Below are 12507 nucleotides of genomic sequence, written 5' to 3' on the forward strand. Positions count from 1 at the left end.
GGAACCCTCTGCCTATCCCTGGAGCACTCTCTCCGTGCAATCTTTCCTCTTTGGAACTCTGCCCTGTGAGAGGACCATCGTGGCCAGAGTCACAAGTGCCATCCAATCAGTTTATTTTAAATAAACTCATGGTCTCAGTGAAACTTCTCTCAAGATCATGCTTATAAATGTAAAATGTGCTTTTTCATATTCCATGATACAACCTTCATTTTGTTATTTGAAATGTTAAAGGTGAAGGCAGGTTTTATTTTATTTCGTTTCATTTACTTAATTGAAGGGCTAGAAAAATGAAGAATCCTCAATTTTACATGAAACCAAACAGAATCTATGCCAACATGAGCTATGGGTTATAGCCAGTACTATAATTGTGTGGAGGAGGTTTCAATTATGCATTAATTACATAGCAAAGCCTCCAGCTGACTCAAGCTGCAGGGGAGATGTCAGCTGCAATGAGGTGTTAAACAATGAAGGGAGTGTTTTAAACTGAGAAGAAAAATTAGGCATGATCTATCCAAAGAAGGTAGTCTTGTTAAATTGTTTGGCTTCTCTGTAGTAAGGCTAAGGAGAAAGATGCTAAAATTTAGTTTGTGATTTCCATGCACTACTTGCTATCTTTATTATAAAATAATATTTTATATTATTATCAGATCTATTTAAAGAGATGGGCCAAAATAATTATATTTCATATTCATCCAACTGTAGATTACTTGAGGAACTGCAGACTGTAGATTATCTGAGTAATCCACAACACTGTCAGAATACTAAACTTCACAAAAAAAGCCTAATAAAATATGAAAATATAAAACCTAAAACTTCCTTCTTTCCACACTGTTATTAGGAAAAGGTTCACTGAAAATTTCACTCAAAAGTACTAAAGAAAAAATACTATACGAATACACTTGTATGTGCCAGTTACGTAGGTTTTTATACAGCTATTTAAGTCATAGGCACTCAAAATTCAATTCTGCATTTGGTAAAACCTGGAATCGGCAAGTATTACAACTTATTTTGCTACTCATTTTTAATTAGTCATAAGTTATTTAGAAGTAGCATGATTTTCTTTTTGGAGGTGAGGTTGTTTTGTTTCTTTTTTTAAGAATCATTGTCGTTATTTTACTGAGAAAGTTAAGCATCTGGAAATTTTAACACAGGATATAGATTTCCTCTTCACTTCTTCAACTATCTTTTACTGATGTCTAGGTTAAAAAAGTATGGTCCCTCCTCCTCCCTCTAGGAGGTAGATACATCTAATTATTTAAAGTTCATATTACTTTTTTGGTTCTTTAACCAGAATTTGGAAGTGAGGAGAAGACAACCTGAATTTGTTTTAGAACCTCTTCAAGCTCTTCAACTGGAGCAAAATAATTCACATTAAAAATTAATACAGGGGCTTCCCTGGTGGCGCAGTGGTTGAGAGTCTGCCTGCCGATGCAGGGGATACGGGTTCGTGCCCCAGTCTGGGAAGATCCCACATGCCGCGGAGCGGCTGGGCCCGTGAGCCATGGCCGCTGAGCCTGCGCGTCCAGAGCCTGTGCTCCTCAATGGGAGAGGCCACAACAGTGAGAGGCCCACATACCGCAAAAAAAAAAAAAAAAAAAAATACAATAATACCCTCTTCGTTAAAACTTTAGTCAAGAGTTTCTATAATTTTCCCCACAGGATTCAGATATAAAAGAATATACTGTTTTGAAAACTATATTTGAGACTATCTGTAAAGCCTATAGCACTGAAACTTAATTTTTGCTTTCTCAAAATAAATACTGCACTAGTAACACTAATTCTCAACAACAGTTCCATGTCCTATGAAAAGAACAGTTTAAGAAATTACTTACTTCAGGTCCTGTAGAAGGTCCTTTGCATTAAGCATGGTTATTAAAGAGGTGGTAGCTGCAGGAATTATGATAATGGGTGTTCGAGATCCTATAAGGACAAAATTTTAAAGGAGCAAATATGTTATTCAAAGGAATTATAGTTACTTTCCTAATTATAAGTTAAAAGTTTGTAAATTTGTAATTTTAACTCTTTTGAGCTAAAAAATATTTTAGTCAGCAGTGATACTCAGAATATTTAATGATCAGGATGACTTGAGCACTGACTACTCAGAACAGACACCAAACACAAACATTTGGTATAACTGCACAAGCATGCAATCAGCCCTGATTTTGTAAGCCAGCTTACTCACGTTTACTTTTTTAAAGTAAGTTTAGAGTCACAGGCACAACCTTACCTTTCTTCTGATTTGGGGGAGGTCTGGCTTGAGAAACTGTAAGAAAGAAAAAAATTCAATATATTGTTATGAAAATCACATTCTTATTTTCAAACCGACAAAGTAAGTAAGGCCTAAAATATTTGTATTTACGTATGACTAGTTGTAGAATTTTTAAATGTACTGCAATCCTCTTAAATAATATTAAGTTATTTCTCTGCTTCACAAAACCACTACAGTGCCTTAGCACTTCGACAATCAGTGGTCACAAGGAAAGGGGATATATGGGCATTGGTAGGCCCTGAGTATCTACATTCATGGATGCTTGGATCTAGAAAAGGAAGCAAATAAATAACTTCTGAATTAACTGGTTACACTGTAATAAATGCAAAAACAGAGTACTACAAGAGCATCTAACTCTGGGGGAAGGGCTGGGAGAGGGAAATGTACTTAACCGCTGTGGAGGAAAAACAAAGACATTACTGGGGACTAAGACCTAAAATATTTACCTTTTTCTCTCTTTTTGAAATTTTTTGGGTTTTTATTAGCAGAAGAAAACATTATAGGCAATGAGTCATGTAAAGGTCTTTACTCTGGAATTGCCCGTATTATCAATAATTTTGAATACATGTTATAAAAACATGAATATTTGTATCTTTTCATTATTTGTATATACAATGGACTTTATAATACACAAAAATATTTGTTGGCATAATAATGGCAATATCAGCCTAGTTCAAGATTAACATATTTTACAATAAAAAGTGCTGTATGTTCAATTTTCAGTATTTATTCATACAATAAATTTTTATTGACTGCCTTCTACATGCCATGTGCTGTGCTACAATTAATTTTTTTAAATCACAAAAAAATAAAAATTCAACAATTTAAAATTCGAATTCAACACTAGTTCTTAGAGATACCACTTTTAAAGGAAAGCACACACATCTTTGGAATATGTTCCATTTTAAAAGCAGTAAAATGCTAAATTTTAACTAATACTTTGTACTCCTTTATATAGCTATTCCATTGTGAGAAAATATTATGTAGTCCAGAAGTATGATTCTTCTAGCCACAGAAAGCAGAGAAAGATATATACAAACACAAGTTCACACACATATTTATTATAGTGTTCTCATCTTTCTTCTTCCTGAGAAAAAAATACTAAAATTTTCTTAAATTATTTTTAGAAATAGTACTCATGGATACATCTGACATGTATACATGGATACGGTTAGACAGTGTCATGTGGAATATAATACAATCTCAATAAATATTTAGAATTTGCTGGCGGGATACAGGAATGATGGGATGGACAGAGAGATGGATAAACTGGAGACGGGAGCTGCTGGGAGAATGACTAAGGAGAACAAAGGAATCTTCAACTGAACTACCACTGATTTGCTAAGGGAACCCACAATGGACTCTGGAATACAGGAAAAGATTCTCTAAAATCAAGGCTGAGAAGACTTAATGTAGCAAAAACACAAAATATAAAAGCTCACATATTAAAAATAAACTTTAGGTGTTTAGTAAAAAAACAAATACAATTAAGGACCAAGACAGGGACATGAAGATGAACAGGCTAAGGATAAGCTTGATTTAAAGGGTGGGGGAGGAGAGAGCAGCATAAAACGAGTCCACAAGGAGAGTGATGGAGAGCAAGAGCCTGTACTCGGATGACCTCGATTCTATCCCCACTGTGCCGCTTGGCAGGCAAATTACCCCGGCACGCTAAGAGGAATGCCGCTCAGCTTCAGTTGTCCCCAACCATAAATCAGAGATAACAACTTCTACATCTTGATTCTGTTTTAAGACTCTTAAAAACAACAAGGCAAGCTGTCCAGGTCCTGGGCCCTGGGCATATTTACCATTCACTGAACCTCGCGGCCACCGCTGATGTAAACTGCTACTGCTTCTTGAGCCTCTACCACTACCACTGCCTTCCGCAAACGCTATGCTGAGAAGAGGCAACTACTGTTACTATGCTTGACTTCAAATATAATTAATATTCTTTACTTAAGTATTTATTCACAGCCTATGTACAAGGCACTCTGCTAGGTTCTTATTTTTTATGATGATAAATAAAACAGAAATAATCCCTGCCCTCAAAGACTTTTCAGTAAAGTAGGGGAACCAGACCATAACAAATAGGCAAACAAACACATATAAACAAATTTGACTACATAATATTAAGGAGCAAAGAGAATGTACACTGATATTAAAGTGTCCTTTAGACAAAATGCTTAGAAAAAGCCTCTCAAAGGAAATGGCATTTAAGCTGAGGTTTGAAGGACAAAAAAGAGCCAACTTGCAAAGAACAAGTGAAAGAACAGTCTTGATAAGAGGTAGGAACGTGGGCAAATGCCAAAGGCAGGAAGAAACTGTCATGCTTATGGAACTGCAAATGCGCAGACAGACCATGGGGACAAAACGGAGAGTGGCAGGAGATGAGGTTAAAAATACACGTAGGAGCCACTTTATGTAGGGCTTTCTAGGCAACGTTAAGTTTGTTATTTAAGTGCCACTGGAAAACCCTGTAACTTTTAAGCCAGAAAGTGACATAATTTGATTTTCACATCACACCTTCTGTAAGGGAAAAACAATAAATTTAGATAAGGGATCAAAAGGGGGACAACCGTGAAAGCAGGAAGCTCAGTTAGGACTATCACCGATATTCTATAGTGGTGCTACCCAAATTATGTGCGGTTAAGCATAAGGTTTTTCTGTAAACTTTCCAAGGTCAACTAAATAAAATACAGTAACAATGAACAGGTAGAAAACTGGCCATGCACCTGGATGTTGTGCCAGTACTGTACCCTCAATTCCTATCTGTATCTTGTTAGGGACCAGAACTAAACAGGTAGTGGACTAATATCAATACTTTAAGATGCACTAGTCTAGAGAAATGCTGGTGGCTTAGACTTGAGTTGTGGCAGTGGAGATAAAGAGAACAGATAAATCTGGAGTACAGAAAAGGTAAATCTGACAGAACTCACTGATGTATTAGATGAGAGGAATAAGCAAATGTGAAAAATAAAGAGTAACTCCTAAGTCTTGGACTTAAGAAACAGAGTTGAGAGCGGTGTCATTTATTCATGAAGAAGCAGAAGAATGTGAAGTAAGACATCTTGGGAAAAATATCGAAGAGCAAAGGTGTTAAGGTTTAATCAGTTTTAAGACGCCTATGGCATATCCAAATGTTAAACAGATGATACCAGAGGTAGGAAGAATTAGGGACACAAGTTTGAAAATCATCAGCACGTAGATTTAAAACTATGGAATGAGGTAATCCAACCAACACCTAGGTTATAAAGTGGATCACTGAACAGGGCTAACTCTCTCTCTCAATCTCACATGACCAGTAAGCAGATAAACTAGAGTTACAGAGTTATGGGTACTCACCTACCCATTGCAGAAGACCTATGAAACAGAAGTAAAGAATGAAAGCTGGAGAAGTGAAGTACGTGACGTACACACATTAGAAAGAGGCAGCAAGAGCAGGGATATGCGCAAGAGGTTTAATGTGGCTACAAAAGGAAACAACATTAAGTTCCAGGACGGCAGCTTATCACAGGCTTGTGTTTCTTAATTCACTGGAAGGCATGTGCCTCTTGTTAGTTACATTCCCTAAATGAATGTTTAGAAGTTGGGAATAACTGTAGACACTTTAAAATATTAAATTGACCCAGGGACTTGCCTGGCACAATTAGTGCTAAATAAATATTTGATGAAAGAATAAATAAGAAAAAATGATCAAAAACGGAACACCATGGGACTTCCCTGGTGGTCCAGTGGTTAAGAATCTGCCTTCCAATACAGGGGGCACGGGTTCAATCCCTGGTCGGGGAACTAAGATCCCACATGCCTCGTAGCACAGCCAAAAAAAAAAAGGAACACCATCCATGAGTTCCTTCACTGAAGGGAAAAAGAACAGGTAGTTCAGTGCCCTATTTCCAAATAATTCAAACTCTATCTAACAAATAACAGTATAGATCTATGCTGTCTCATGTATAACGTTACATTGCCAGAAATGTTTTGTGTGGTTTTCTTTTTTTTTTCAATTTTAAAAAGATAATCCAGGTGAACATGCCATATATTGCACAATATGCCTTCAAAATTGGGCATCACCCAATAAGCAAATACATTTAACAATCTGCAAAGCAAAAATTCACTGATCGAGACAAAGATGACAAACTGCTAACGCCCACTCAAGTCAGGTCTTACTGACAAATGAGCATTAAAAACTTATAAAATAATTAATCACTGCTTTTGGAATGGTGGGTAGGGACTGTGGACCTATGGGAGTCAATCAGTGAGTGAAAGGAGAGGAGACCTCACATGGATGGGCGTCAGAGTATTTGTTATGAGGCATTAGATAAGATTAATTTCAACCATTTTAATCACCATGGCAGAACAACTGAAAAAGAAAGATGGAATATTAGGAGCTGAGAAGACCCACAGCTCCTTACCTCACATGTGACCTCCCCAGGATCACATAACTAACTAGCTGGTAGAACCCAGCTCCCTTCACTTTATTACATGGCACATTTGAACAACCGGCTTTACTCAGGTATTAGTGCCACCCCTACCCCTTTCCTTTGTCTGCCAAATGATTTTGAGAAAATGTAAAATGGAGACAGTTATTTATCACACAGCACAAAACAGAGTTAGAATCCTCAGGTGGTGATTTCTTCCTTTTTATACCATTTCTGAATTTCTCATGTGATCTTCTTTAGACTGACCAACTACAGCCTGCCATCCCTCCCTTCCAAGGGAAAACAAACAATTCTGTATCTATCATTCAACTGCCTCCACAATATTCCTCTACTTTGCAGGCTATATTCCTTGGGTCCAACTCAGTCTGCCCATTCTTATTTCCTTGACATTTTTCTTCATTCCTGAAAAGAGCTCCTTTAGCTTCTCCTAGTTTCTGGGACTGAGTACATGGAAGGCATTCAAATAATATTTATTAAATTTAATTGCTCTTCCTTATACTCTCATTAACAGCTTTTGGAATGGTCTTCTCTACTGAAAAATAGTGCCATGGTCCTGTCATCTGAAAAAATTATATCCAATGTGCTCCAAATTTAACAAAGATTTCAAACAAACCCGTCATTTAAAAAAAAAGTAAATACTAGTCATGTCAAGACCCAGGTTTATGGATCCAAAACACAGTGAAAGAGCCTACAAAACCATCCCAATATAAACCTCTTAACATCATGCTTTTAAAGTGCTTCCAGAAATTTGAATACCTGTAATCTACATAATTTTAGAATTAGCCTATGTACGAATGTACTATGAATAAAAAGATATACAAATCTGTACTACTGACACTAACAAACTGAAAAGGAAGATCACCCAGTCAAATTCCCGACTGTGCCTTTTCAATTCTTTTCATTTTCTTCATAGCCACTTTTAACAGCACTGATACTATGCTAAATGCAAAAATAAAACAAACGAACACTAAAATCAAACCCAAAACACCTAAAATGAATATAGCGTTCATATCTACATGCATTTATAAAGATCAATCTTTTTAGGTACTAGGAAGAGAAAAAGAAAATACTGCTAACATACTGGGTTGCCAAAAAGTTCGTTCAGGTTCTTCCATAAGATGTTACAAAAACCCCAACAAACATTTTGGCCAACCCAGTAACTTCAATACTACCCTTGCTTATTAACATACATATTTTAAAAAATGATTATAGAACCTAATATGCTCAATAACACAGATATCTGAAAATCTAAACATCAAAGCTACTTATCAGTCTATTAAAATTATGGTTCTATGCTTCTGTAGGAATAAACAAAAATCACATCCACCGTACTATCATGGAATTCAAACAAGGAATTGATGGGGGAATGGGTACATAATAAATAGCTTTTTAAAACATTTTTCTAAAATCTTAAAAACATTTTCTTAAAAATTTTCTTTAACTCTTCAACTATACCTATTTACAAATAAACGTTCTTATACTAGTTTTGAAGTATTTTACGTAAAATTTCAATTCCTTCAAAGCATTATACATTATCAAAAATTTTCACTGTCATGATTATAGAAAAAAACAAAAATCAAAAAGTTTTATATCTTTACCTGGTCTTGGTACCGGCTGTGCTGCAGGAGTCTGCGTCTTACGGGCTGAGGCACCCTCCTTTAAAAGAATAAAAATGGGTATGTTAAAGTTCCTTTGCATAATAAACACTTTCATTTAATTACTGCAATGAAATTCGTATCTGTCTCTCTCTCAGTCACTCCACTAAAAAAAAAAAAAAAAAAAAAAAAGGAAAAACCTCCCCTTATCTTTTATGCTATTGGTTGTGAAGCAGTAAGAGAAATCTTTAGTGGAAATATATTTAAATTGTTACCATTCAGTAGTTATTGTAAGTAGGTAGTATTTTTCAACTATTCAATGATTTGCTTAATTGCTGGCAATTATAATATTCTCAGAAATGTCATTACCAGTTTAAAAATCAAGTCAATCTTTTTTTCCCTTAAAGAGTCTCAAAATGAATAAATGATACATAATCTCACATTAGAAAGATGAAAGTGTTACTTTGAGTTCATTAAAAAAAAAGCAAATATTTCAAATTAAATGCCTTTTAAAATATTCAGGGGAAATAATCCATTTATAAAGATGAGATTTGTTACATTTAAGAGTGGTTGAAAATATCTTAAAAACTGAATAACAAATCTCAACTAATTACTAAGCATGTAATATATACAAGGAAATATGCTATGTATTGAAGTACATCAATTATATACTCAAGAATAAATGCCTCTGAAATGCTTAAGATACTTCAAAAGTTATCTATATTTAGTGCAATAGTTTCAATCATATTCACACTAAATTCTTCATTAAAACATTTTTCTTTATAGAAAGCTACAAGTGTAAATCTCAAAAACAACTAGTAACTCATGGAGATTTTATTCTAGTTGTATTCAAGTGAAGGAAGTTTGATAAATATCACGGAAGTTACATAAATCCATAATAATAAAAATCACTACTACAACCACAGAAACATTTCTAAAGAAGTCCTGCTAAACAATGCTAATTTTAATCATATTACATTTTCTTCAAAAATTTGGAATGGTAAAATCATTTGGAATGATAAGCTATCCCAAGGCATCTTTTTTTTTTTAAATGATTATAAAAATTAGTACTAACACAGAGAATGTATTTCACTTGGAATTCAGTGGGATTCCTGGCATTCAGTTAAAAAGCCAAAGAAACCATTCTTTACTGCAAAAAATAATAGCAGCAGAGGCAACTAGCAAAAACTTTTTTGGGAAAAAGGTCCCCGAAGATAGCAGAACATCCTTTTCCAATATTTTCACTGTTATGCATTTAGTTATACATTGTGTGGTTGAAACTGAGTCACTCTGGATGCTGGTTTCATGGATGTGTTAAGTTTGTGAAAACTTGTCAAGCTTACTAATGATATGGTCATTACACTACAAGTAAATTATATTCAAGTAAAAATTTAAATGTAAAGAAAGTGAGTTATTATTAAGGTGGAGAGCATATTAAACATTTAACTTCATTTAACGTGCTGAAATTTCTGATTTATATTTTTCTCTAAGTTCGTGTTGGGGACACAGCAGCTTTTACTCATCTTTGTAAATCTAGTACCTAGAACACTCAACAAATGTGTGTCATATTGAACTGAGTCTAGACTTTTAAAAATCAGAAGCCAAGGGATAATCATTAAATAGAAATTAACTAGACATTATATAATAAAATAACAAGATTAAGCTTTAACCATATTACTTTTAAATCCTTATATGTAAATACAGACTCATTGGGTATGGTTTAAGTACACAGAGAAGGAAGAAAAATAAAGGAAATGAGACAGGAAAAACAATGAGCACACACATATGGAGACCTCCTTCTGTCTGCATTTGACTATAAGGCTGGTTGAATCCAAATCAAAGCCCTCTTCACCTGAATAGAGTAGACTTAGATCAAAATCACTAGAATACAGCACTAGAATGGAAAAGAAAAGTCTTTTCCATTACAAATTATTACCCCCTTAAGTATTTCTGTCTACAAAACTAGACCCCTTTAAATATCAATAATGGGCATTTTATGTTTACCAAGTTAAGCAATCTTTGCTTGATGACCCTTTCCCATTCCAAATCATTCCTTTTGGCAATAAGCCCCTGGTTCCTGGTCACTGGGCAAGACATACGTCCTGGGCTAGGTCTATTGAGAGTTCTTCTTTGATATGTGTTTTATAAATTGGAGCTCGACAGTCACAAGGCTATAAGGAAGTTAAGTCTAAAATTACAGATAACCGTGTCTCTTGACCCATGGAGAAAACCCATCTGCAGAAGGACATAATGAAGTTACTGTTAGGGAAAACACTGACTGAAACCGCCCGCCCTGGCCAGGCAAGGACAGTAACAATCTGCCTGAGTTATTTTACGACAGAAGATCCTGTAAGGAACACGGAACTAGACACCATCAACTGGAAGAATATGGGAAAAGTCAAAAGGACAGAGGAGATGCCAGTCCACATGTCCTACCAACCTCCCAGAATCCTCCTCACTGGAATCCACCTTGGCTGAGCGGTTCTGCGCGCCACCAGAAAGGACCCTGTGTCAGAATGATTGGCCAGAGACAACCCGGAAACTAACCCCACCACCATAAAACCTGAGACTGCGAGTCAGGCGGCAGAGCAGTCCTCCTGGGCTCCCTTACCCTCCTGCTCTCCGCCAGGACGCCCCTTCCCAATAAAGTCTCTTGCTTTGTCAGCACGCGTGTCTCCTCGGACAATTCATTTCCGAGTGTTAGACAAGAGCCCGCTCTCGGGCCCTGGAAGGGGTCCCCCTTCCTGCAACATTACCAGCATACAAGAAAACACATGGAATACAATATCCCTCATCATATCTATCTAGTTCTAATGGCCTGTAAGAGCTATTCTCCTGCTAACTCTTCTTGATTCTAAGAGCCATTAAAATCCCTCATCTCATTCTATGCACCCCACACAAACAATTTTTGTCTTAACTAGTTGAGCAGAATCTGTTAATTGCAACCAGAAGAGTGTTATCTAATTTTGTCTTCTCAGATTCACTGAAAATTCTGAGTTGCAAAAAGTCACTACAGTATAACTTTGCTTAATTCTGAAGTAAACACACACAAATAAGCTCAAACGCACACGAACATACACAGCTATGACACTTCAGTAGGCTGTGGGCTCCTGGAATGAAAACCAGGAGACTTTTGCTAATCAAGTCGTTAGTTCATGGCCATTTCTAGGACGCCCTAGCCAATACTAAGAGCTAAAAGCTCATTCTACTCTGACCTGCATAATTTTTATTTTTTTTTTATTTTTTTTATTTTTTTATTTTTATTTTATTTTTTTTTTGCGGTACGCGGGCCTCTCACTGTTGTGGCCTCTCCCGTTGCGGAGCACAGGCTCCGGACGCGCAGGCTCAGCGGCCATGGCTCACGGGCCCAGCCGCTCCGCGGCATGTGGGATCTTCCCGGACCGGAGCACGAACCCGTGTCCCCCTGAATCGGCAGGTGGACGCTCAACCACTGCGCCACCAGGGAAGCCCCATAATTTTTAAATAAATTTGTAGAAGTCATTGCATAAAGGACCTCAGAAACCATATAGTCCAATCCCAGCACCCTTTACTCTAAAGATGAAGAGACGGAGGTGAAATAGTTTTTCAAAGGCTACATAGTGGTATATCTGGCATATATTAAGAAACAGAAATAATAATTGGCAGTAACGTGGGGTAAGCCGACAGTTCTATATATTTAAAGATATTTGGATTGGGGGAAAATACTACTCAGCTGGGAAAAGAAAAGTATCAGCACAAAAACAACTAAAAGAGCTGACAAGTTGTGCTAACTGGAGAGGAAAACCTGCTTTCTCTTAAAAAGTCAGAATCATTACAATTTCACTAAGACTTGAGGCATTCTGGAAAAGAAGTAACTGATAAAAAGGGATGGGAGAAATAGTGATAGAATCATATTTGCAAAACGTAACAAGACAAAAACAAAGTAAACTGTTTACAGTCCTTCCTTGCCTTCTTTTAGCAAATGAGATAACCTAAAATCTTCTGGTATTGAGAGACAGGATAGTGGTATTTGCTGCTTAAACAAGTAGAAAATAAAACCATAATATAAAATATCATAAGAAAGAATATTTGTAACAAGCATCAGTATGCAAAATATACTATATTTAATTCTGAAAGATGCTATTTATATGAAATTTAATGAAATACTGAAATTGCTTAATGAGGAAAACATACAGAATATATATGCAGATTCTAGGAGTTTATAATC

General features: G+C 36.1%; 1 protein-coding gene across 1 annotated transcript in view; it reads right to left on the reverse strand.

Annotated features, from left to right (window-relative positions):
* CDC73 (cell division cycle 73) overlaps positions 1-12507 on the reverse strand; it is a 92506-nt gene that overhangs the window by 16507 nt on the left and 63492 nt on the right. The window contains exons 11-13 of the mRNA XM_081226452.1: positions 8304-8361; positions 2228-2263; positions 1833-1920 (exon numbers count right to left, since the gene is read on the reverse strand). Of these exons, the coding sequence (XP_081082578.1) occupies positions 1833-1920; positions 2228-2263; positions 8304-8361 (182 nt within the window). The remainder of the gene's footprint in view (positions 1-1832; positions 1921-2227; positions 2264-8303; positions 8362-12507) is intronic.

The sequence above is a fragment of the Mesoplodon bidens genome (genome assembly GCF_964165515.1).
Source record: "Mesoplodon bidens genome assembly, chromosome: 2".
Taxonomy (NCBI): Eukaryota; Metazoa; Chordata; class Mammalia; order Artiodactyla; family Ziphiidae; genus Mesoplodon; species Mesoplodon bidens.